Genomic DNA, 27,281 nt, shown 5'->3' on the forward strand with positions numbered 1-27,281 from the left:
TCGTGAATTCAGTTATGCGAACGGGAATTTCTTCCGATTACGAGATCACATTACGTTAATTACGCACTTTTGCTATTTCTACTGATACCTAAACTGACTGGATAGGAGGTTTAGTTGGCAAAAGCTCTGCAGAAGATTTTGTCGATAAAGAATAGTGACCACAACGCTCCCACCAGGAGGCTGAGAAACTAATTACGCTAGACAATTCCTAAATGAAAGAGCATAATCACGTGACTCGAACCATCACGCAAATAACACTTTTAATCTCGATGCTGCACCATTGCAGGAATGAAAGAGACGGCTACGAAAAACTAGAGGGAACAAAAATAAGAAACAGATCAAATTGCTCATTGCCTTTTTCGTCTCCTGTTCACGTCACACCCCTAAAGCGGCTGTTCCTCTTCTTGGTCATCAGCCCAAACTCTATACCGTGCTTCAGATTCAGCCACTTCTCTGTCAAGAGATGAAAAATGGGTCTCCTCGAGTAGGAGAATTATAAGACTACGAGGATCATCAACCTCTTTGACTGCTTTACATCTCAATACAGCCGCACAAGAAGAGGAAGAAGCTGGGAGACGCGAAAAAGTCATGCTTTTAACCGTGTCCTGATAAAATTTGACAATTTTGTCAGGTTTCTTTTATTTTCTCGTAACATTGACGCTATGAGGCTATTTCCCGTTGTGTTGGCCACTTTTTGCTAAAAAGATACAGGAATGCCATTAAATAACATACAGAAGATGACACTGATCGTTATCTGTCATCAACTGTAACAGGAACAGACGACTGCTATTATAAAAACTCACTGAACGCTCCATTGGTCAAAGATACAGTTAAAGAAGTGTTGCGTTCAGTGGCATCTGCTCGCAACAGCTGAAACGAAGGTGTTAAGTGAAGCAAGTTCGGTCGACTCTGGCAGACTGTGTTGCACAATTCCGTTTTCCGATCTTGAAACTTGCCATTGAACACACCTAGACACGGATGAATACAAGAGTTTCTCAAAGATTATAGGAAAGCAGTAATGGTTTATCCATGTCTAAACGAGAGTAATTTGGTTTAAATTCATTTTAAGGTTAATTAAATAACTATTTTGGGGATACTTGCAGTTTTTTTTAACAATGTGGTCTGTTAATATAAGGTGACTCACCTGAGATGACTGATGTTCAACAAATACTGAAGTGTAGAATAATATTCTTGATGACTTTATACTTCGTCTTGTTGCATAGGACATACTAATAAAATATAGATTGCAAGATGAATATATTATGATGTGATTACATAAACAGTGACTAAAATTGACTCTTACGCTAGACATTCGTTATGTGTATAAGGCATAGATGAATGTGGACACAAAGTAAAATTTATGTACAGTTATGCTTAATTACTGTATCGTGTATGTACACAAAATATGAATGAGATACTGACAGCATAACAGTATTGAAACGCTAAAATATTCATGACTAGTTTATTTCCCTGTTGGGACACACACACAAACGCTGGTTTTCGTAGGCCATCACTACTTTAGCCAAAGAACCAAATCATATTTATGCCATAAAACTGACTAGGTGCCCCTTGAGCGGCCTTCAGAACCGCCAAAGTGACAAGAGGCGTGCGAGACATGTGGTCTTTGTCTGTCTAAGGACCTCAAGAGGAAAATAAACACACAAACCCACTTCTCCGGCTACTTGATGGCACTAGACCTATACGCATAATAAACCTCCACTGAGTCACCGGTACAGTTTTGCGCATTTATCCGCTCCTTTTGTTTTGTGTATTAAGTGAGGTCCGTCAGTTCCTCAATGTCGTCGAATAAATCGACCATTCTCTTCCTGAAGACGCCGTTATTCTGCAGCATTTTCAAACTCCTCAGCCTCTTCCGTTCGATGTAACTTCCCGCACACCCGTCGACGCCGGCGTCGAAGTGCTGAACTTCCTCTGGGTCGCAGAGGATGTTCGGGAGTAACAGGGAGCTCATGATTAACCCGAAGAGGGTCCTACGCTGGTACTCCTCTAGGAGTTCCTCCGGCGTGAAGGGCATGGGTATCAATGCAGCGTCCACGATGGACTTGAATGAGTCGTAGTAAGTCGTCAGCATTTCCTCTAGTCGCTCTCTCCTGTCTGTTCTCTCTAGGCTGGTGAAGAAGAAGTAGCTGAGGTCGGTGCCCAAAGAAGACTGCCGGACGAACTGCAGGTCGAGGAGGTAGATTTCTTTTGGAAGGCCTCTGTCGTCGTACCTGTCAAGGAAAGAGAGAGAGAGAGAATAATAATAATGAGTCGTAAAACTGAGGGCTAGAAACCTAGACCTATGTAAGTGTTTGAATAGAATAAACACCTACATTTATATTCATCTATTTATTATTAATTTGTTGTGAAATTTTTTCCTCATACCTCTATATACAGTACATTAACATTAATACATTACCACTGAAATATAACTAAGCACAATCTAACAGGATAATAAACAGGCTTTCCACAGTGATTAATAGAATAAACTAAAAATGAGATTCAAGAGGTTCTTAAGTAAAATCTCACTGTAACTGATATTCAGGGAACTCACTTAAACAGCAGGTTATTAATCCAGCAGTCGCCGTGACCAATCACGTTAAAATTCGGCGAATCGCAGACTAGCTGTTCAGCCAACATGGCTACCCCCGTCGAAGACTTCGCCTCGAACCACTGCTCCGCTTTGTTCTTCCCGACTTCCTTCGCCATCAGGGAGGCGGTTATAAGTCCTCCGGACACGAGGACTTCGAAGGAGGACTTCAACTTCTTCGAGTAAGTGAACCACTCCCAATCCAGGAAGTTAAAGTCCTGGTTTAGGGTTCTCTTCGGTCTTTTGCTCTGTAGGACGTGGGAGATGGCGTGCAGTCTGCCCAGCTCGCACAGAACGAGCCTTGTGTGTGGTGGGTCTAGACCCATCTTGCGGTCGTAGAGCTTGAATTTGAGAGCTCGCAGGTCATTCAGAAAGAGCTGGTTTTGATTCTCCAGCCACTTGGCGTGGAGGAAACGGGGCACCTTCAGGCACTCGTGCCCGATGCCCGCCAGTTCCGCATTGAGCAGGGGCAGGAGTTCGGAGAGGAATTTCCCTTCTTTGTTGAAGACCATGTTGTCGAAGTCGCTGACGGAACCGTTCTCAGTCGCCTGCTTGATTTTCACGACGTAGGTCTCGTCCTGCAGGTCCTCTGAGCCCTGGGCATGGTACTGGACGATGACGCTGGTGATGACACTGACGAAGTTGTCGCCCTTGGACGTGAAGTCCTTCGTTGTCCAGGATACCAGTTTCGCGTCCTGGCCTTTGTCGACCCTCAGGGCCTCTGTGAGGTACCTCGGAGAGACAGTGGTGTTGCTCGGCTGTGGTGGTGTTTCTGCTGGGCTGTTGCAGTCTGTGGGCTGCGTCACTGAAAATAAAGCAAGAAATAATAATAATAATAAAAATAATAGGTTTACATATGAACACGTTATATATAACAGTACAGAATTTTATTACCAGTCAAATATATAACAGTACAGAATTCTTACCAGTCAAATATAGTAAACAGTCTAATACATACATACATACATTATATATATATATATATATATATATATATATATATATATATATATATATATATATATATATATATATATGCTTGTTATTTTGTTTATAAAATACTTAATCTCGTCAGTGGCAGGAAAAATGGAAAATTATCAAAACTAAAAATTCTATAGCAGAAAAATTCAAGCTATTTACAAAGAGAGCGAGCAAGCTAATGAAATCAAGCGAGAGAGAGAGAGAGAGAGAGAGAGAGAGTAGTGGGGGGGGGGGGTGGGGGGGGAGAAAACAGCTGTAGCAGAAGTGACTTTAAATTTAGAGGTCGAGGATGTCAATGATGACTTCAAATTCGCTTACCACTTGTGACAGCTGACTTATATAAGGACGACGCACTTGAGGATAATGACCAATGAATGCTTCCATATCTCTCTCTCTCTCTCTCTCTCTCTCTCTCTCTCTCTCTCTCTCTCTCTCTCATGTGTTTGAACATACATAATAAAAAGGACGACTTGAACATATTGACTAATGACAGCATTCTCTCTCTCTCTCTCTCTCACGTGTTTTGAACGTAGACAGTATACATTCATACATACCAGTGGGCTAGGTAAATGCACTCTATACATATCCTTAGAAGAGAGAGAAAGAGAGAGAATTGCTGAGTCAGTAGCACAGGTGAGATCAATAATTAACTTTTTATGCCTTGATTTACCATTAACTGTAACCTTCAAAAAAATCATAAGTGATAGATATATATATATATATATATATAAGATATATATATATATATATATATATATATATATATATATAATATATATATATATAAAAGAGTGATCTACCTACCTCTGAGGTCACTCCCCAGGGACATAGTAATTCTTTCATTATCATATTCTTATATACGTTTGCTACGAACAACGATCTATGAATTAGGCGGATATCAGTGTATCTATTCTCTCCTCTCTCTCTCTCTCTCTCTCTCTCTCTCTCTCTCTCCTGTCGGTACACGAAGGAATGTCTTTTTTCTTATCTCCCAATGTCCTTTGCACCGCTTCCATTTACGACCACAAAAATATTGTAAGAACGTTCTCTCTCTCTCTCTCTCTCTCTCTCTCTCTCTCCACTCAGACTCGACAAGACATCGTAGTTACTCGTTCGATTCCCTAATCATCTTAACCGGACATTTTCCACTCTAACGGACATTTTTTCACTCTAACGGACCTTCATTTTGACGAAGAGGATGAGGAGGATGGAACAGGATGTGGAGGAGAGGAAGGGTAATAAAAGCTGGGGAAAGAAGAGATAGATAAAAAAAATCTTTTGTGATTTTGTTCATTCGGCAGACATTTTCAGCGAAGATGAACCCTTCTGTCTGAGCGTGGTCAACACTTGGGTGGGTGACCAACTAGCTAAAAGCAAGGGGATAACACTGAAATGAGAGAAAGAAACGAAAAGTGATAGAAAATGAGAGAATTGGGACAGTTGGTTTTAGGCCAATTTGAGCAAAACTACCAATAGCTCGGTGCTAATATCCAAAAATTCACGAAGCTTTCATTAACATTTATGCACCTTTCCAACGTAAAGAGACAATTCTGGGTCTGGACAGTGCTTGGGAAGGTGACCAACAAGCAAAAAGGAAGGAGGAGACTTTTATATAAAAGATATTTTTTTTTTTAAGTGGAGTAAAACTGAGGAAAACAATTCACAACGAATACCAGAAAATTCAGACATCTTTGGTTACCATTTTCAGCGTAAAGAGACAATTCTGAGCATGGCCAGTACTTGGGTTGGTGACCAGCAAGAGAGGGAAGAAGACATTCATGTGAGAGAGAAAAATTGCGATGAACCAAACGAGGAAACATCACTGAATTACTTCTCAGGTAGGAAAGCGAACTTGACCCTAATTCCTCGCTATGTGAGAAGTTTCTTTCAGTCTCGAAAGATCTGAGGAAGAAGGAGTCTGCTGTCTTTTGCAAGTGAGGAGCCGAGTCTAATTACATCTCTCTCTGCTCAGGTGACGCTAGGCTCAATTCGACCAAAAAAAATAAAATAAAAAAAAGGAACCACTTGACTTATATTCAATAAATCGCTCATCAAGGCTATGCTTCAGGATGAACTTTATTGGTGTGGAAGGTTGCTCTCTCTCTCTCTCTCTCTCTCTTTAGAGTCGTTTTCTGGTATGCTTTTCTCCCTCTCTCTCTCTGGGTATGTATTCCAGCACATTCTCTCTCTCTCTTTAGAGTCGTTGTCTGGTATATTTTTCTTCCTCTCTCTCTGGTAATGTATTCCAGCACATTCTCTCTCTCTCTCTCTCTCTCTCTCTCTCTCTCTCTCTCTCTCTCTCTCTTTAGAGTCGTTGTCTGGTATATTTTTCTTCTTCTCTCTGGTAATGTATTCCAGCATATTCTCTCTCTCTCTCTCTCTCTCTCTCTCGAGTCTTTTCTAATGTAGGTATTATTGTCTCTCTCTATCTCGCTCTTTGGAGTCGTTTTTTTAGTATAGTTTTCTCCCTCTCTCTGGTAATGTATTCTCTCTCTCTCTCTCTCTCTCTCCACTGCCAGCCAGGAAGCACTTCATAGCATTGGTATGACGTGAGCAGCAGTTCTGTGACCTTCTGACGATCTACCGGAAATGAGAAAATTACCAAAATGACATCATTTATGACCCCTTACGACCTCGAAGCGAAAATTTGACAACCCACGACGAGAGACCAGGAGTTTTTGGCGAGACTGAAATCGGTGCATTTCCTTAAGAAATCATAATATGAAGCTTCTCTGGGTTATATTTTGCTATTTTTAATTAGTTTCAACGAGAAATTTAATCTGGATCTACCTGCAGAATGATATGTTCAGGTATCAGAGATTGAGGTGGCAATGTAATCTTTTTGTTATGTATGAATTATATATGTTGTAGATCCATGATAGCTATTATTATTATTATTACTGCTGCTACTACTACTACTACTACTACCACTATTGATATTCATTTGTTTATCCCGAAGCTGTCTCTATACACCATTTTTATCATTTCCTTGCCTTTCATTCTCTCTATTTCGTAGATATATATTATATATATATATCTATATATATATATATATATATATATATATATATATATATATTTGTATAAATTTTGGCATGGCCCACTCGCCGGAAACTTCCCGAGAAGAAAAAAATTATCATCTACGAATGGAAAAAGCCATTTTTAGTACGAATGAACAAGCAGATTTTAGAAACACGTCCCTGACATTTGTCTGACCTCCCCAGAAAAATTATAGGAATTACCGCCATTAGGTTTTTTTTTTTTTTTTTGCATCTTCATGCAAATAAATAGCTCTGAAAGATTCCCGTAATCAGTAAAAGAAGTATTTTATGATGAATTATAATCTATTAAACACAACGCACGTAATTATCAAACCTTAGGAATCATTTGCATATGGGAGACCAGAAAATGACAGGAAAAAAAAAAACGCAATCAGTAGCTGCTTCTGACATTGATAAACTGAACCCAATGTTATCTTCGTTGTTTGCATTAAGGCAGGAAGAGAGAGAGACGAGAGAGAGAGAGAAAGAGAGAATCCAGTCTCTTGTGCTATCGCAACTGTGAGGTACGGTTCCTCGTCGAAGAGAGAGAGAGAGAGAGAGGACATTAGATTAACATTTCAAAAGTAACCTACACCGAGTTCTACACACATGCAAACGTTTGTTTACATTTGAAAATCTACAAAAACATGATGTGTCTAATTTCTATCTCCTCCCCGCCCCCCCCCCCCCCCCAACCCCCCCCCCCCCCCACCCCCCGGCGCCCCCTTTCCCCGCTTTGTTTATCACATCCTCTCATTTACATATAGTTTTTTACATATTAATTATAATCCGTGTACCATCTAGCATGTGCTGTAAGACGGTACGCCACTATCATTGTAAAATTAGACTTGATCATATCAGCACGTAATACGACAAAGGTTATAATTTTCGTTCTCAAACTTAATATACGTCAATTATACGAAAATTAAACAAATATACGTAACTGATGCTATACAAACTCAAGTTTGTTAAATTTTTCATGTATTTATTACGCCTTTTTCTTATTTAAAGCCTAATGAAGAATCGTACTAACTATCAAAAGTGGATATAAAAAATCAGACCGATGAGCAGTAGGCCTAATTACCTAATAAACATTGTAGGCCTGTTTACTGATTAAACATTAGTACTACGTCTTTAATCGTGACTTTATATTCAAGATTAAAAAGTCTGGTATGTGAATAATTCTTTATCTATCTATCTCTGTTCATTCATTTAATTATCTTTGTCCTCGTCTTGCTAGCTTGCATAACAACAATCAGTCATTCTCGCTTTACCGCTCATGAGGTTAACCGTCAGTGTTGAATGTCCAGCGCATCTGGTCTCTTGTTCTCAGCCGTTTTTCTGTGTTATTTATTCATTCCCCTTTCTTGCTTTCATTCCCGTTGATTATAATATCACTTGCTGCAGTGCGCATGTGTCTTCGCGTTAAGAGATAACAGTTATAATGATACTCTTATTCAAATGAGTCTGTCTTTGCGCGCATGAAGCTCAGTCGTAGATACTAGCTCGGTTTGCTCCTTTGGGGAGAATAAAAAAACCCGCGCTAGCATTACGAAGTCATACGAGAATCACCCATCTAATTTCTCTTCTATACTTTGCATTCTTTCTGCTTCTTCTTCTTCTTCTTCTTCGACTCGGGTTCGCTGATGGACATATCAGCATTGACAGGTGTCGACCTTGGCATAGGATTATCAACTTAGCCTCTCAAAAGCTCTCATACTATCATCAGCTTCCCTTTACTGCGCCTCTCTAGTAGATACGATGGTGGTCATCTATTTTGGGGTTGAGTTTCAGGAATGCACATGCATGACATTCAGCAAAGGGAAGGCTAACGAGAAAATCAGGTACATCAACAAAGCACAATATACAATAGGTAAACCAAAGCTGAGCCGTTTTGAAGGACATTTGAATGCAGAAGAAATTGAGCAACAAGAACCCTACAAGGTAGATGATTATACCCCGATGTTTTGGTGATATATTGCAGCGATGAGAACTGTCATTGAGGCTATTTGTATACTCAGCTTTTTATGTAGCCTTGAATAAACCTGTGCTTTAGTCCTATTGCCTTGCAATATAACCCGCTGTGCATATATTTCAAAATCCAACGTCTAACCGTCGAAATACGATAAACGTTTGGGCCATTTTCTAAAAAAAAATAAATAAATAAATAAATAAATAATAAATAAATAAAATCCAATGTGCTCGCTTGTGTATCAAGTGGTAGGTTATATATATATTACGTATGTATGTGTGTGAGTGTGTGTGTGATTTGTGTATGCAACTCTAATATATTTTCTAAGGATATCGACATATAAAAAAATGCAAATTATAAGCTGTTAGAATATTATCATGTAAACAGATATCTATGAGAGAAGGAGAACAATTTCTTCTTGGGTGTTTTCTGTCACGCCCTTACTCTATCGTAGATGGTAAACAAAGGTTTTTTCTTTATCGTGTTTTGTCATCTCTTGTTTTTTCAAGTATAATATTTCGCAGACTGTCAGTCTGACATTCAGGGTTGAATCTCAACAATAATTAGACAGCTGTCTAAGAGATCAGAATTACGAAAGCGGAAATGAAAACGGTTTAGGCTTTTTTAATATAATGTAGGTCTAAGCACGCCTTTCAAGTTTGCATGAGCCATTTCAAATCGTTTCCTGACAAGTTGCTACATAAATATTTTCATACCAATGCTGAAAATGTATATATGTAAATGGAGGCGTGTCTGGAACTTTATTTTCATTGTTTCTCTCTAGAAAATCTGTTGAATTATTTATGTTCTTCAAAACCTTTTATAGACGAATGGAAATCGATAATCGGTTGGTTCTGCTTGAAAGAGGGTATGTGTAGTACGCGCGCGTGTGTGTGTGTTTGTGTTTTGCAGGGGAGGATTCCCTGAGAGAGAGAGAGAGAGAGAGAGAGAGAGAGAGAGAGAGAGAGAGAGAGAGAGCTTCCAAGACACTGAAAATGTTCTGTCTGCGGAGACAGTTGTGTATTTTCATTCCGCGCCTTTCTAACCAGAGTTCACTATCAAGATCGTCTTAAAGTAACAAACGAGTTCCCTGAATTGCGTAAAACTATCTGACGAAAATCCTCCACGTTTGTTTTCGTCTGCGATTGTCGTGCTGGACACAGTGTACAAACAAACCTATCTACGGAGGACTCCATACTTGTCTTTATGTGCTTGGAAAACGAGCAAATGGAGGCGTTTGTTGCTTAGAATTATCATTATACTTTCGGGTTACTTAAACATCGCGATGATAAAAGATATCTAGAAGCAACATGAATTCAGTAGAGTGCAAAAGTGCGTTTATAGGATCAAATTATAAAGTGCCTTGGAGATAAATAAAAAGATAAAAAAAAAAGAAGCATTCTAAGAGCAACAAGTGGCACGAATTCACTACAGATTTATGCATGACTTACTATGTCCCCCGTGGGTGGTTAACCAAATGTCAAAAACATAAAAGAAAGTGTAAGACCAAAAACAAAAAAGTTCTCTCCTTCAGGGGAATTTATGCTCAGAAATTTATTTTTCAAAAAAAAAAAAAAAAAAAAAACTGGCACTTTTTTTCTAAACTTGTTTGAAAGCTTTTAGAATTCTTCTGAAGTTGGACTTCACGAATCACGATACGATAGTGGTTTGTTTACGTAACGTTGTTGAGTATGCATGCGTCTACGGAAAGGAAAATTTGTTTGACTATTACAACGAATGACAGCTGAGGATGACTGTCGAACACGCATATTAGTGCATAGTTTAATCAATAACCCGTGAAATAAAAAAAAAAAAGTAGACGAAAATCTGTTGTGTTTACAAACCAGGGCTGGACACGCCTACCTACTGTGTCGACTGATCCTCAGGACCTGATGTTAGGCCATGGGACATCAATTCGCCTTAGCCAGAGGCCACACCATTTGAAAACACCGCCTCTCCTCCTCAGTTCGCCATTATTGTCTTTAATATTATAAGAAACAAAACCTGGATTAATCCAGACAAGCCACTGTAATAAGGCCGACGACTGACGCTAACACCCCGTTATGTGGCTCTGATAAGTACAAAAACTTCGTCACTTTTCTAGGCCAGCCGTTGTAGGATATTCAGTGAACACCATGCGCCTTTATGAAGAACTTTTAGCTTGTTATTAATTTAATTTAAACCAGAAACAACAAAATTAAATTCTGTACTATTTTTGGTTACCTATATGTATTGCATTTAGAGCCATGTTTTCACCTCCGTATGACTTCTGACACAAATGCATTTTTGCAGTTATCGATATGATGCATACCTAAATAATCAATTTTGTGCCTTTACTACCCCCAATATATATCATGGAGTAGGTATCCGGTTATGTTAAGTCTATAATTTGCCATATTCCGTACATATTATTTCGTAGTTAACGACTTTACCGTGAACTAATGACAAATGTAAGCTAGAGTCTAAGCCCCTAGCCCTAGGCTAGGTTAGGTTAGGTTTGGAAGTCTCCTTTGACGAGCATTGCTGATTTTTATATATTATAATAAATTCCTTGTGTTCGAAAGCAATTCGAAGAAAACCTTGATTTAACGCTTCCCGTTAATTCAAGCACAAAACACGGTAATTTTCGTTTTTTTTTAAATTGTCGTAATTAAGGCAAATGATACTAGACAGCAGCCCATTATTACTTAATTTAAAGTGCTAGGTAATAAATTTAGAAGACAATTTATGTAAAATTGATATCATTCCCGGAAAAGTACTAATTCAAATAGCGACGAGACAAAGACATTGTCATCTTTTGAATAGAGATAATTAGGTGATTCGCGAAAGGCATCAACAGTACCCAATTTCCTCAGCAAATTCGCAACAGATTACGAAATTCCACCTGTCAATCACTGTCAATCAGGTGTAGATCTAGTCTTCCTGGGTCATAACGTAATTATGGGAATTCGATTAGTTATTTTTTATTTTATTTTTTGTGGTGTGTAGTTCAATTTGAAGCCCGTGGAAATTATTGGACTCTCTCTCTCTCTCTCTCACTTGGCGAGACGAAATCCAGTACACCTCTGTTAACCGTATCAGTCGACTGATGTATGTGTGTGTGTGTATGTGAGAGAGAGAGAGAGAGAGAGAGAGAACAGACGCTGGTGATGACTGATCCTGCCCAGATCACATCGTAATCAAGAACGGGATGTTCTCGACGAGGTAATGGTAATTCATGAGACGAGGTAATCCTCGAAGCGTATGGCCTCGACGAGGTGATCATCGAAGCGTATATATTACCTCGGAGAGGTAATTCGTATCCCGAGTGAATTCATTACAAATTTTTTTTCCTTTCCAAGCACTTGACTCTTGAATTCATCCACACAAAAAATCCTCGTATTTTATTATACATACATACATACATGAGAATGCGTAGATGGAGAGATTCACATGTGTATGTATAAAGATACCTATATTTTTTCGATTTTTATCTTACGTTAATATATGACGTATACATGTGTCAAGATAGGTGAATAGATGAACCTACATACTATGTGCAGGTGTACACACATACGCATAATGAGTATATTGAGAAATGCCAATATGTATGCATAAAGTTACCTAGCATTGTTATTTTTCCGTTATGTTTTTGTATCTCATGCTAACATATTATGTATGCATGCATGAATATAAACCGATAGATTAATAGACGAACAGACATATGTATGCAGATGTATATATATAAACTTACCCACCTGTGTTTTCTGTATTAAGTAATGTATGACATGCATGCATATACATACTTGAATGTAAACAATATACATGCAGTTGTGTGCTTGTATGCAGATATATACACGTGCGCGCACAGTTGTGTGAATAGAAAGCATATTTGATTTACATATTATACTCACGAGTACAAATAAACCACAGACAAGGACACGAAGTATCCAAACTAAAATTAATAGACTGTCTTTGCTGTACTGGTCCACGTGAACAAAGACAGGCGCCGGTCAGCTCGTCATATAACCCTGAAAATTGCTTAGCGGTCAAACAAGATTATCATTGTGAGCAATTTATCCTAACGGAGTCCTTTGATATCCTAACGGAGTCCTTTTGAAAATTATTTGGCGCTACTTTGACTTGTCATCTACGCGTCACTTACTCCGAGGTGATAGTACTAAACATGGCGGGAGCACGATGAGACGCCGTGTTTGGTACTATGTAGCCCCTTGGGGATCAAAGATATCGTTCATTAGTCTAATTTATCTACCACACAATTAAAAAATGAATGCATATGGTACTTTGATCCCTCGAGAGGCTATAATACAGTACTAAATACGGCGTCCCAATGAATTCCGCCATGTTTAGTACTAGCACCTCAGAGGTAGCGCGTAGGTAACAAGTCAAAAACCATACAAACAAACAAACAAGCCAAAAAGTAGCACCGATTATTTTGGCTCAAATAGATTATACATCTAAAAATTTATCCTTTCCTTTACTGTCAGAGTTTAATGGGAGATCTTCTGGCGCCATTTATGCTCTGTTCAAATCAGCTATGGAATTCAATTCCATTTCCCTGACCTCTTAAGCGGTTTTTTTTTTTTTCCCTTACGCAGTGCACTGTAGGCATTAATCAAGGTTCTCTGCGGCGTCCCTTCGTCCCCTAGCTGCAACCCCTTTCATTCCTTTCACTGTACCGCTATTCACATTCTCTTTCTTTCATCTTCCCTTCCTCAACTCTCTCATGACAACTGTTTCGTAGTGCAACTGCGAAGTTTTCCTCCTGTTACACCTTTCATACTTTTTTTTTTTAACTTTATTTCCCTGTCAGCGCTGAAAGACCTAATCAAAAGTCCCAGCACTTGGCATTTGGCCTAAATTCTACATATTCCAATCCATTCCAAAACCATTTTTCATTGAAAAGTCAATGTATAGCATTTTACAGACCCTGGGTTAGCGAAGAACATTGGATATTGCCCGTTTCAGTAGACCTAGTCTAGGAAAAGGTTAGAAAATTTGCAAGGAAAGAGTTTTCTAAGCCATACCCTATCGACAGGCGGGATTCTCCGCGTTCTTGTGTTATAGTGGAAAGTCAACTCAAGGACCTATCAGAACCTGCTGTTGTAAACCGGCTTTTCGGACACATAAAAGTGTGTGACGCCAGCAAGCTTGACTTTCACGGGTCGCGAGGCATCGTCGGCAACACCAGTGACGAGATTTGCTGGTGTCTGATTCAGGTTTATGATCGCTAGGCCGATCACTGGTACTGGAATTGTGTGTGTGTGAGTGTGAACGTGTTTTTACACCTGAGAGCGTAACAAACAAACACATACACAAACGCATAATGTATTTATGGAGAGAGAGGGGGGGAGCGTTTTTGGGGGGTGGGGAGAGGTTTGTTTAAGGTCCCGAGGTCTTTTAGGTGATATAATGACTAACGTAGGAATTCCATTGCCAATCAGTGACGCTAGGCCGATTACTGGTACTGTATATGTGTGTGTATGTGATCGTGTGTGTAAACCTGACCGTAAACACACTCACACACACACACACACAATGTATTTATGAAAAGAGAGAGAGCTAAAGTCCCGAGGTCTTATAGTAGGAGTAATAAAGACCAAAAGAGTTCCATTTGCCAGCGACCTCCGGTCCTCGAAGGTCGCTTAATTTACAATGCAACGCCATTGTTTCAATTGTTTCTCTTATAAGGAAGTTAATTCAACTTCCCAGTTGCGTAATGGTGTTTCATTTGTAATTGTGAACAATAAATAACAGCGCACTCACACACATTATATATATATATAGTGTATATACATATACATGATTATTATTATTATTATTATTATTATTATTATTATTATTATTATTATTATTATTATTATTATTATTATTATTATTATTATTATTATTATTATTACCCAAAACGATCTATCATCCATATTAAAATAAATACCTAAAGACGGAAGTGAATACTTCACACACTGGCACGTAAAAAAAGAAAAAATTCACAAATAAATAAAAGGGAGGTTAACAAACAAGAAAATACTTACTTTGAGGAAAGATATATAAACAGTCTGGCGTTAATCGCCCTGCTGGGAATGTCATTGTTTATTTTACACCTTGAGTGGTTGAATGGTCTAGGGATTTGCGTGTAGGGTAAGGCTACGTGTGGGACCTCAGTATTTTATTCTTATTATTGGGAATTATATATATATATATATATATATATATATATATATCTATATATATATATATATATATAAAAGATGGCTTTGCAGTAAAGCAGGTATCGGTCAAGATTTACAACACCTTTTCATCTTTTTTGTGGTTAGATATATAAACCATGTGGCAGGAATTATGATTATATTATTTTTGTTTATATTTTATATATGTGTGTATGTATGTACGTTCGTTATATCTTTCCCCTTGTACTACAGGAAATTGACTTCAACGGCTGGGGAAAAAAAAGAAAGAAAGAAAAAAAAAACATGAGAACGGGGAAATCCTTTCAGCAGCGTACCGAATCTTCCTTAAGACGTCTTCCTTCCCCAAAACTGAATAACCAGAAACAATAATTGATAGCATCACCTTCTAACTACGGACCGGAAACGGTTATACCGGGAACCCTGACGAAGCACTTCCTCGGAACAAATGAAGATCAGTGTGTCCCAATGAATGCATTTGTTGACGTACCTCGCCGCAGATATTTACAATAGTATCTCCTTACGCCAGACGCTCTCGCCCACGTACGCCCAAATGTGCTGCTCACTCCTACGTGGTGCAGTAAATGAGTTTTGAATGGTGTGAAGACATATTGAATGAAGATGATGGCGTATCACGTACGACATTCCATTCGGGTTGCAAGTGACCTATAGCGTCATCGGTTTGCAACTGGCGCCTTTTTTTACCCCCATTGATGACGCGTTCGATCTGGCCACGGTCTAGGTATATTAGACCTAGACCGTGGAACTATAGGAAGAATAATTCGTTGAGTCATTGGTAGGAAATCAAGCGAGTCATGACGTGGCGTTGCCGAAGGAAGTAGTACTGTGACAGATTAAATGCCTCGAGGAAGTTATTATTATTATTTTTTTTTTTTTCACCTGCGTGACATTTTCGAACTTCCGTGTGTGTGTTCCGTGCGTTTAAATACTTTTGCTTGCTGTTACACTCGAGATTAGTCGATAAAAGCTATCAGTTTTTTTGTCTATTTTCCTTTGTGACATTTCGTACTTCCATTGGTATGTTCAGATACTTTGCATAAGACTACCAGTCTCAGTGTGTGTGTGTGAGTGTGTGTTTCCTACGTGATATTTTGTATCTTCCGTTTGTGTAATAATAAGATATTTTGCGTGCTGTTTTGTAAGCTGGCGTCATTAAGATTAGTTGGAATTGTTCAAGCTGACAAAAAAACGAGCAAGTAAGTCTTCAAATCGATTTCACAGACCTTCTGATCTGTGACCGTCCCGCGTCACTCGGTCTAGATCGCCATTCGTACGTGTCCTTGTCTACGCTCATGAGACATTGTTTTTGTGTGTTAACTGTCCAGTTTCTCAGCTATTATTTCCCCAGTAGGGATCAGTGCCGTCAGTGCACCTCACGCGGCACACTGTAGGCAGTGCCGGATTAAGACTTTGGAGCCAGGGTCCACCCGAACCACAGGCTCAGCCTAATTAGCAAATTGGGTGCTCCGCCACTGACACTCTATAGGCATTACTGAAGGTTCTTTAGTTGCAATCTCCCTCATTCCTTTTACTGTACCTCCGTTCTTGTTCTCTTTCTTTCATCTGACTTTGCACCCTCTCCTTACAATTGTTTCGTGGACCAAGTTCTAGGTTTTCCTCCTGTTACGCCTTTCAAAGCTTTTACTGTTTTCCTTTTCAGCGCTGAATGACCTCATAGGTACAGGCGCTTGGCTTTGGCCTAAATTCTATATTCTATTCTATTCTATATTCCAACCCTGCCCGAACCGCCCCCACCCCCTGATCGATCTCGGGATTTGTTGATAACCCCAGGGCTAATGAACCATCATGTTTATATGGCAACTTTCACTTGAAGTTTGTCCCTTGACAGGGTTGTTGTCGTTGAACCAAAACTAGGCCTAGCAGTAATTATTTGTTATCTGCAGTCACCTACATACTACGGTGCGCCACTAAGAGCAAGAGCCAGTGCTGGCATAAGGCCAAATTATACTTTTAACAGCACTTGCCCAAGATATAATCAAGAAAATTGTGGTTATATCTGATATAACGCCCCATCTCCCTTCTGGTTCGAAAGGCACCAGAAACGAAGTGTTTTTAGAAACTCTCTCTCTCTCTCTCTCTCTCTCTCTCTCTCTCTCTCTCTCTCTCTCTCTCTCTCTCCTTGGAACGTCTAATCTTCAGTTAAAGTATACAATAGGAGCCTTATTGCCATTTGGTAACCCTTTCATCAACCTCACCGCAGACAATTACGTTATCTGAATTATCGGCAAATGTTCCTTCATGCTGCTGATATCTCGGACCGTCATTCTCTCTCTCTCTCTCTCTCTCTCTCTCTCTCTCTCTCTCTCTCTCTCTCTCTCGTACGTGGGAGCAAGAAACTCATATGGTGTTTTCATAGCTATTTGATGCTGTGTTATACTTTTGTATGATAATGAAAGTAATGCATTAAGGTAAAGTGGCTTTTTTTTTGTCTCATCGAAGCTTTTGTAATTCGTTATAACTAAGTAATAGAATTTAATCTTACGAATATACCACTTTATATTGGCAAATCATGACTGTTGTTATTATTATTATTATTATTATTATTATTATTATTATTATTATTATTATTATTATTATTATTATTATTATTAGGCGTAACCTGAAAAACAAATCAGTCTACAAAAGCGCAAATCACGATGACCACGGAGACGCCGAACATTAATCCCAAATTCGTGTTCATAAATCCCTATTGTGAATCCCTTGCTTGATTTAGCTCAAGAAGTCGAAAAATTATCATTTAGCGTTATTGCAGAGTACACAGTAAATCGTGGTTTATTTCTTCGCGTACGTAATTACTCGGTTATCGAATCGTTCTTTCTTTAGACGGTTAATGTTCTACAAACACGTACTATACTACATTGAGGTTAGTGGTCACGTGACCTCAGTGCAGAATTTTCCTCAATCTGTGCTATTTTTATTTCAGCAAACTCCCAGATTTTAAGAGCCACGTCGTCGCATATTCTGTGGCGATTTACGAGCGGTTTTTATACGCCAGCATTCTCCTCCCCTTGTAGATGGGGGGATGGGGGAGGGGGATAGGGTTGCTACTTCAGTGCGCCTCACGCGGTATACTGTACGCATTGCTATAGGTTCTTTCTTCCATCTTGCTTTCCCATTCGTCCCGGATAAATATTTCCATTTGCAAAGTTAAACCGGAATATTCCCTTGGGAACTTTCCAACTCTGCCCAACTAACTCTCTCTCTCTCTCTCTCTCCTCTCGTCTCTCTCTGCCTGTTGCTCGGGAAATAATTTGTTTTTTTCTTTCATCGATACAATTTACTTGTTTCAAAATGGGGATATACACATCGTCACGGCTCTCTTCTCCCATCTCTCTCTCTCTCTCTCTCTCTCTCTCTCTCTCTCAGTGCATTCCTCCCTACTGGAACAATGAGCCTTTTCATGCTGTAAGCTTAGTAATGCAGTTATAAAATACCTCTCGTAATTACGGAGATAGAAAATGGAAGAATTTGTCGAGGCAGTTTGAATAAAGATCCTTCATTCAAAACATTATACAAGGACCACACGCATATTATGTATATATATATATAATTATATATATATATATATATATAATATATATATATATCATTAAAAAACCCGTAGGCTAGCAGACAATACTTATTTTTGCCTGTGAACTTTAAATGTCAAAAAGCTCATATACAAAACAAAATGACTCATGAGAACTCATCATATGTTTTCGGACACATACGCATAGGTCACTCGTGTCTTGCGAAGTACAGTAATTCGTAACAAGCAAATCTCGCAATTAAAAAAAGACAAAAAAATTTCTTGAACAATGAAAAAAATTTCTATTATAGACGGTGGTGGGGGGCGGGGGATATAATGACTGTGCAGCAGAAATAGTAATGGTATAGTAGTAGTTGCAGTTATAGCAAGAGGAATGTAAGGTCACTAATAATAATAATAATAATAATAATAGTATTTATGACAGCTAATATAATCAAGTCAGTGACAGCAACAGGTACCATAGTTTCTGTAATAATAATAATAATAATAATAATAATAATAATAATAATAATAATAGGAGACGGAAAACCAACCTAAGCATGGCATGGATTGACTATAAGAAAGCCTTCGACATGATACCACACACATGGCTAATAGAATGCCTGAAAATATATGGGGCAGAGGAAAACACCATCAGCTTCCTCAAAAATACAATGCGCAACTGGAATACAATACTTACAAGCTCTGGAATAAGACTAGCAGAGGTTAATATCAGGAGAGGGATCTTCCAGGGCGACTCACTGTCCCCACTACTCTTCGTAGTAGCCATGATTCCCATGACAAAAGTACTGCAGAAGATGGATGCTGGGTACCAACTCAAGAAAAGAGGCAACAGAATTAACCATCTGATGTTCATGGACGGAGGGGATATAATGGAAGGAGGGGATATAAAGCACCAAGAGATGAAGGACACGATCAGGAAAGAATATATGCCGAGACTCAAGGCGATACTCAAGTCAAAACTCAACGCCGGAAATATGATAAAAGCCATAAACACTTGGGCAGTGCCAGTAATCAGATACAGCGCAGGAATAGTGGAATGGACGAAGGCAGAAATCCGCAGCATAGACCAGAAAACAAGGAAACATATGACAATACACAAAGCACTACACCCAAGAGCAAATACGGACAGACTATACATAACACGAAAGGAAGGAGGGAGAGGACTACTAAGTATAGAGGACTGCGTCAACATCGAGAATAGAGCACTGGGGCAATATCTGAAAACCAGTGAAGACGAGTGGCTCAAGGGTGCATGGGAAGTAGGACTGATAAAAGCAGACGAAGACCCAGAAATATACAGAGACAGGAGAATGACAAACAGAACAGGGGACTGGCACAAAAAACCAATGCACGGACAATACATGAGACAGACTAAAGAACTAGCCAGCGATGACACATGGCAATGGCTACAGAGGGGAGAGCTCAAGAAGGAAACTGAAGGAATGATAACAGCGGCACAAGATCAGGCCCTAAGAACCAGATATGTTCAAAGAACGATAGATGGAAATAACATCTCTCCCATATGTAGGAAGTGCAATACGAAAAATGAAACCATAAACTACAAAGCAAGCGAATGTCCGGCACTTGCACAGAACCAGTACAAAAATAGGCATGATTCAGTGGCAAAAGCCCTCCACTGGAGCCTGTGCAAGAAACATCAGCTACCTTGCGGTAATAAGTGGTACGAGCACCAACCAGAAGGAGCGATAGAAAACGATCAGGCAAAGATCCTCTGGGACTATGGTATGAGAACAGATAGGGTGATACGTGCAAATAGACCAGACGTGACGTTGATTGACAATATCAAGAAGAAAGTATCACTCATTGATGTCGCAATACCATGGGACACCAGAGTTGGAGAGAAAGAGAGGGAAAAAATAGATAAGTATCAAGACCTGAAAATAGAAATAAGAAGGATATGGGATATGCCAGTGGAAATCGTACCCATAATCATAGGGACACTAAGCACGATCCCAAGATCCCTGAAAAGGAATCTGGAAAAACTAGAGGCTGAAGTAGCTCCAGGACTCATGCAGAAGAGTGTGATCCTAGAAACGGCGCACATAGTAAGAAAAGTGATGGACTCCTAAGGAGGCAGGATGCAACCCGGAACCCCACACTATAAATACCACCCAGTCGAATTGGAGGACTGTGATAGAGCAAAAAAAATAATAATAATACCTTGATTTATTAGTTATTGATAAAAGTTGTCGTTAACAGCAAATAATAATAATAATAATAATAATAATAAAACGGCACACATAGTAAGAAAAGTAATGGACTCCTAAGGAGGCAGGATGCAACCCGGAACCCCACACTATAAATACCACCCAGTCGAATTGGAAGACTGTGATAGAGCACAAAAAAAATATATAATAATAATAATAATAATAATAATAATAATAATAATATTAACGATTTCCTTGAGACAGTGATTTCGATGAAGTTCGAAATAAAAAGCAATTACGGCCGTTGCAATAATAATTGTAATGATAATATTAACACGGGGAGTTAGCTATAAGAGCAAACATAATAATAAGCGGATTTGATTCTACAAAATAGCTTTCAGTTCCCTTCTTCCTGTATCTGTTATCGAGTCAATCGTATACTTTAGATCAGTTTTACTTACGATGTCCATTTTTATTTGTCCTATGTTCTCTTAGGCTGTCTAAATATTATCATAATTACACTGAATGAGCGTGACATACAACGATTTATCGGTCATTATTTGGTCATTAAAACCATTAGAACGTAAATGAGTAAGATTTACAATATATCATTCTGTCTGGTCCATCAACGTACGAAAACATACTTGAGTAAGACTAACGGCAATCTATCGCTCAGTATCTGCTCATTACACGTGCAAAAACACTCTTCGCAAGCTCGCATGTCAAGCAAACAGATTTATAGCTTCCCAGGGAGGAAAATAGATGAGAAATAACGAGAAATTAAAGCGATTAGCAACGTCCACTGGCGTGAATCTAAGCCTGGCATGACTGCGTCATTAGCAGATTAGCGGAGGGGGAGGGGGAGGAAGACAGTTGGCTCCCAATTCGCTGGATGTGTTCGCTGGAGACAATGTCAGCCCAGATTCGAGGCACGAGTCGATGATCATCGTCTTGTGTTGCATACAGTGGCCCCAAGAACTGCAGTATACAGGAAATTGTGGTATGCTCTTAACGGGTGCTCTCTCTCTCTCTCTCTCTCTCTCTCTCTCTCTCTCTCTCTCTCTCTCTCTCTCTCTCTCTCTCTCTCAGAGAGCTAAGTGTCTCTTTCGTGACCAAGTTTTTAATTTTTTTCGGAATCGCTGTTTTGGTTGACCGATGTTAACATAGTGTTCCTCATTATTATTATTATTATTATTATTATTATTATTATTATTATTATTATTATTATTATTATTATTATTATTATTATTATTATTATTATTATTATTATTATTATTATTATTATTATTATTATTATTAACAGTAATAGTGAACAAGGAATGCTTTCTTAACTGATATAAGAAATATCACAGCCAATAAACCAACGTTTTCTGGGAAACAAATGAAGGCCGCTACATCATTCGGACATTCATTTACTATATCCCATCACGCCCACCCCAACCCCCCATCTAGCTGTTGAGCAGAGATCGAATTACGTAAAAAAAAAAATAAATAAAGCAAACCTAAGGCAATTGGACGAAACCAGCGTAAAAACAAGGCACAGTTTTCCTTTATACTATATATACCATTCAGGCGAAACATTCGTTCTAGATTAAACACTCCTGAACCAGTCAAAACAGCCAAACGAGAAAGATTTCTTGTATCAGCGTACGATAGCAATAGCATACAAAACAGAGCGTGTGTTTCTTCAGCGCAGAGTGAGTTTAGTGGAATTTGTAACTTGATGCCCTGATCTTGCCAAGCATTGAAAAATTTTTGGAGAAGAGTGGGTGGGATGGAAGATGGGCGGGAGGGATTAACTACGAAGGAAGTGAAAATAGTGCTTCTTAAAAGAAGGCGGGTCGTGTTCTACACAATGGACACGGAAGTCGAGAGAGAATTCCGAGTCTTGGCGGGAATTGGGGAAAAACAATGTATGAATCAGAATAAAACTATTATTGTACGTATGTATGCATGTAATATATATATATATATATATATATATATATATATATATATATATATATTATATATGCATATATGTGTGTGTGTGTGAGTGTGAGTGAGTGTACATACACAAGATAATTACACATCTTGCATTCCCTCTTGGAAAATTATGAAAATTACTGATATTTTTCAGAAACATGAACATGTAACAAATGGGGACAAAAAACCGTAGCAATTATCCCCAGCGTAAATTACGGTGTTTGTTAAGATAAGTACCTGAAGAAAGGTTTATCTACCGAGCGGATCTTTCTGTAATTTTAAGAAGAAGTTGAAATATTTCCTTGATTTCTTTTACTTTTTTTTTTACCATTCTCGGGGATATTTCTGTGACTTGCCGATTATTTCGGAGGGGAAAAAAAAGGCCTTTTTTTGTATAATTTCTTTGAAATTTCCATTGTACCTTTACTGAGAAATTAAGACATAAGAATCTAAAACAGTTGTTATGCATATATTTGAATGAAGAAATTAATCTAGAAAGTAGATTAAATATTTTTATGCACATTTTTTTTTGCGGATATCAGACGTATTTTGTATATTGAAATAATTTTCTCCCCTATTTTCTTTTTCTTCTTGAGCTACATTTCCTAACAGCCTGACGAGTTCCCCTGCCCCTCCCCCCCCCCCCCAAAAAAAAAAATAAATAAATAAATAAGGAACCAGGACACCCCATTAGTGGTCTTACGGGACCAAACTCCCAAATATTTATGTTTCCTCTTTCCAATTTTTCCTCGAAACTGTTGCTTTCTTCTCTCTCGCTAAGAATATGAAAAGACCAAAGAGACTTTTCTTATTTATACTGATTCCTATGTACTTTTTTTTCTTTTGGGATTTAAGAAGAAAAAACATAATATTAAAGATTAAGAATGCGTTGTCCTGTTGCTTTAATTTCACACTTAAAAAATATTAAAAGTTTCGGGGACTATTTTTATAAATTCATACCTTTGTACTGTTTTTTTTCCTTTTTTTTATGAAAAAAAGTTAAAAGCAAAGATGAAAAAACCGAAGCCCTGCTATTTTCATTTCGAACTAACAAATACGAAAAGACTCGGGGATTTTTTCTTATGAATTCATACCTTTGTGCTTTTTTTCTTCTAATTTGAAAATAGAAAAAAATAATTAAGAGCAAAGATTAAAAACCCGAAGCTCAGTTGCTTTCATTCCGCCCTAAGAAATACGAAAATACTGGGACTTTTTCTTATAAGAATATAAAGTTAAAAGCAAATTTTTTAATTTAAGAATAAAAAGTAAAAAAGCAAAGATCCAAGATTCAAAACCCGTAGCAGTACCAGCCATCATCAACGACAATCGAGCAGACAGGATTTTACTGCGTGAACCAGAAGTGAGCAAAGTACACACACCAATCCACCTTGGGGAGGGCGAAGGTTAAAAAAAAACACACACGGAGGTAAAAACAAGTCTGTAACGACGCCATATACGAATACATACGGTGGGGGCGGGGCCAGGGTGACGTTGAGTCCCCAAAGCAAAAGCAAACACGTGTTGTCTGTGATTGCAAGAAAAAAAAAACGTATGGCTCGTGATTATGAGAGAGACATGGGAAATCACAGAAGCAGTTTAAGATACGTCAGTTTCAACTGCCTCTTTCTCACGAAAAAGTAGTAAAATAACGTTATAGCACAGTGTTATATAACAGGAAAAGCGAAATTGTAAAAGCAGTTTCAGAACTGTCAGTGTAAACTGCCTCTTTCTCACGAAAAAGTTGTAAAATAACGTTATAGCACAGTGTTATATAACAAGTAGAGGTAAACAAATCTGAGACATGCAGACCAGGTGTCCGTATCAATATGTATACCTGAGGTCACGTCATCTTACTTAAGACATCCTCAGAGCAGATCTTGTTTAATGATGACCCGAGGAGATGATCTATTTGGTTAATTCATCTCCCGTGATGCTGACGTCTTCGTAGGATGTCAGGATCGTACGTACGCTGAATTTTAAGGGGAAGTAAGGTAGAGGTCAGGTATTTCGGGAGATTACTGATACATTGTTTTTTTTTTTTTTTTTTTTTTTTTGCGTCAGCGATGCGGGAGGTTAATTACAAGGTTCATGTTGGATAATTACATTCTTGCTGTTTTTATATTGCCCGAGCATGACTTGTTGATTCTCTCTCTCTCTCGTCTCTCTCTCTATCTCTCTCTCTCTCTCACACACACACACACGAATGTGTGTGTCTGATATAAATATATATATAGATATATATATAATTATATATATATATATTATATATATATAAATATTATATATATCGTATATATATGAATATGTATATAATACTGGGTAGTATACATGCGCTTATTTATTCACGTATTCTGCAGAAATCATGTTATCTTCCGTAAGCGTGATTAGAATGGCTTTAGCAGCACCGACCACACGTCAGAATATGGGTAGTATGTACTGGTATATCCATCAGCTTTGTGTATCCACCAGCCTTGAGTAAACGGTCGTGATGTGTTTGCTCAAAAAAAAAAAAAAACGTGCGACTGGTGAACTGATTTACGTCACATAAACGTCCATGCTGTTACACCATTCCCAAACGTTTGGTTAGACGTCGTCGTCCGACATTCCTCGTCATGTCACCAAGCGCGGACGCCGAGACAACTGAAAAAAAAAAGTTATTTACCTTCGCGGTCATCTTCATCTTCATCTTCTTCTTGGATTCCTGGAGGCGGGTAAGAGCACTGATCGTTTCCCGGAAGGGAAAGAGCCCTCAGTAACACTGTATGTATACTCATGATATCTCTATATTCCTTCCCTCTCTAGAGCAAAGAAAACGAATTAATATTATTAATGTTTTGAAACGTGCAAAGAAAACGAATTAATATTATCATTATCAAATGTTTTGAAACGTGCAGTGCCGAGAGCGCGGATGCAGAAACATCTCTCTCAATTCAAACTTTACACACTCGCACGAAATTAACAAAAAACGCCATGCAAAACTAATGGGACATTTCTATAGCGGCAAGATGAGTTAACACACACACACACATAGACACAGACACGCATGCAACACTCTCATTATTAGTCTGAAAACCGGTTACATACTGCTTAGAAATTTTTGGGAGAAGCAGCGATGCTTTTATTCGTAATTTTTTTTTTATGTTTAAATGAAAGAGAGGGAGGTCGGCCGTCGAGGAGGCCTGTGGTAGATCCTTTCACTGCGGCAGCCGGGCTTAAACTGAGTCTGTACTCAACTGAGTCAACTCTGAAGCTCCGAGGCCTTGTTTATCCCCGTCTTCGCTTCGCTGGTTTGCGCGCTGCCCAAGCCAGACTGGTGCTCTGTCTTCTTCTTCTTGCCTTTCTTCTCGAGAGGGCAGTCATCTTTAGCCAGCATCCGTGGAAGAGGAGGGAGAGAATTTCTTCCTACTCTCACCGATTATTTTTTTTTTTTCTGGCGATCTCTGGAGTTCCCTCCCCGCTGCTTTTTCCTTAACGTAAAATAACAATCCTTCCCCATTTTAAGAAGCGGAAAGGTCTACTATCGCTCCCGACTTACTTAAAGACCCAACACCCTAACCCCTTCGTTTTTTCTACTCCTCGACACCTTCGAGTTTGGGCTAGAAAAGGGGCATTAGTTCGCCTTTGCTTCTAAATATAAAACTTGAATCACCCTAACCGGCTTTCTCCAAGGCAGCTAAAGAGACACGCTCAGTTAATTACAGGTGAAAATGAAAAAGGAATTTACGGTCCTGATTTCCGGTGGTACTAACGTTCAGTGAAGGTGGAGAGCTATAACCTTTGGGTCTAATCTTGTCCAAATATTGACTGAACAGGCGGTCTATTGAGCATTAACGCCAGGTCGAGTAAACTTCCAGTTCAGAGCTTGAAAAAGCCTTTCTTTTATCCATTTTGTTGTAGCATTTTCTTTCTCACACGGTGCACTGTATGCGCTACTTCAGCATCTTTGCAGCATCCCTTAGGCCGCTAGCTTGCAACCCCTTTCGTTCCTTTTACTGTAACTCTGTTCACATTCTCTCTTTCGTCTTAAAGTTAAGTATATCTTAGTTTTACCACACCACTGAGCTGATTAACAGCTCTCCTAGGGCTGGCCCGAAGGACTAAATATCTTTATGTGGCTAGGAACCAATTGGTCACCTAGCAACGGGACCTACATCTTATTGTGGGATTCGAACCACACTATATCGAGAAATGGCAGAGCTGGGAATCGAACTTCGGACCACCGGATTGGCAGCCGATCGCGAAAATCACTCGTCCAGCTTGGAACTTTCTCCCGTCTGAGAAGTGTTCCACAGCGCAACTGCTTTGAGGTTTTCCTCCCGTTACGCATCTCAAACCTTTTCGATCTCTGTTTCCCTATCAGCGCTGAATGACCGCATGTGTCTCATCGCTTGTCCGTTGGCCTGAAATCTATAGCCCATTCGGTTTTCATTCAAACAGAGTAACAAATAAAATAATTTTATATAACAAACTTTATAAATTTATAACATTATTTTATTTGTTACTCTGTTTTATGTATTTTCGATGCGCACGCATATCTATTACATAAACACATAAATGCATGTAGTTAGAGTGATGGATCTGACATATATGACCACAACTGTACAGTATTCATGAATATGCCGTGAAACTGGATTATTTTTTTAGCTAGAATAAGTAATATGTGTCCACTTACCTGTTTATGCTCAACTTGATATACATTGAGAAACTCTTTCCTGAGGGGACCAGATTCCCCCCCCCCCCACCCCCCCACCCCGTCTCCCTGCCCCGCTCAAAAAGTGGGCGTGGTCTGGGGCAGATTCAGTCTT

The 27,281-nt window shown here is 38.9% G+C and overlaps 1 protein-coding gene across 2 annotated transcripts; it reads right to left on the reverse strand.

Annotated features, from left to right (window-relative positions):
- Positions 1–1,426: 1,426 nt before the first annotated feature.
- Positions 1,427–25,767, reverse strand: LOC135206042 (uncharacterized). 2 transcript variants are annotated; one of them, XM_064237224.1, is made up of 3 exons: positions 25,561–25,767; positions 2,555–3,395; positions 1,427–2,231 (listed from the first exon to the last, which is right to left on the reverse strand). In XM_064237224.1, coding segments are annotated over exons 1-3 (1,302 nt in total). In that variant the 5' UTR covers positions 25,562–25,767; the 3' UTR covers positions 1,427–1,771. The 2 variants fall into 2 exon arrangements, with proteins under 2 accessions (XP_064093294.1, XP_064093293.1); XM_064237223.1 differs by lacking the exon at positions 25,561–25,767 and adding an exon at positions 25,139–25,546.
- Between the last annotated feature and the right edge of the window lie 1,514 nt (positions 25,768–27,281).

The sequence above is a fragment of the Macrobrachium nipponense genome, chromosome 29, assembly GCF_015104395.2.
Source record: "Macrobrachium nipponense isolate FS-2020 chromosome 29, ASM1510439v2, whole genome shotgun sequence".
Taxonomy (NCBI): domain Eukaryota; kingdom Metazoa; phylum Arthropoda; class Malacostraca; order Decapoda; family Palaemonidae; genus Macrobrachium; species Macrobrachium nipponense.

Excerpts from the sequence above, each read along its gene's own strand:
- LOC135206042 (XM_064237223.1), bottom strand. The coding sequence starts at position 25,250 with ATGAGTATACATACAGTGTTACTGAGGGCTCTTTCCCTTCCGGGAAAC. Across the intron at positions 3,396-25,138 it reads AGATGAAGATGACCGCGAAG|TGACGCAGCCCACAGACTGC; the intron begins GTAAATAACTTT and ends CTTTATTTTCAG. Across the intron at positions 2,232-2,554 it reads ATTAATAACCTGCTGTTTAA|GTACGACGACAGAGGCCTTC; the intron begins GTGAGTTCCCTG and ends TTTCCTTGACAG.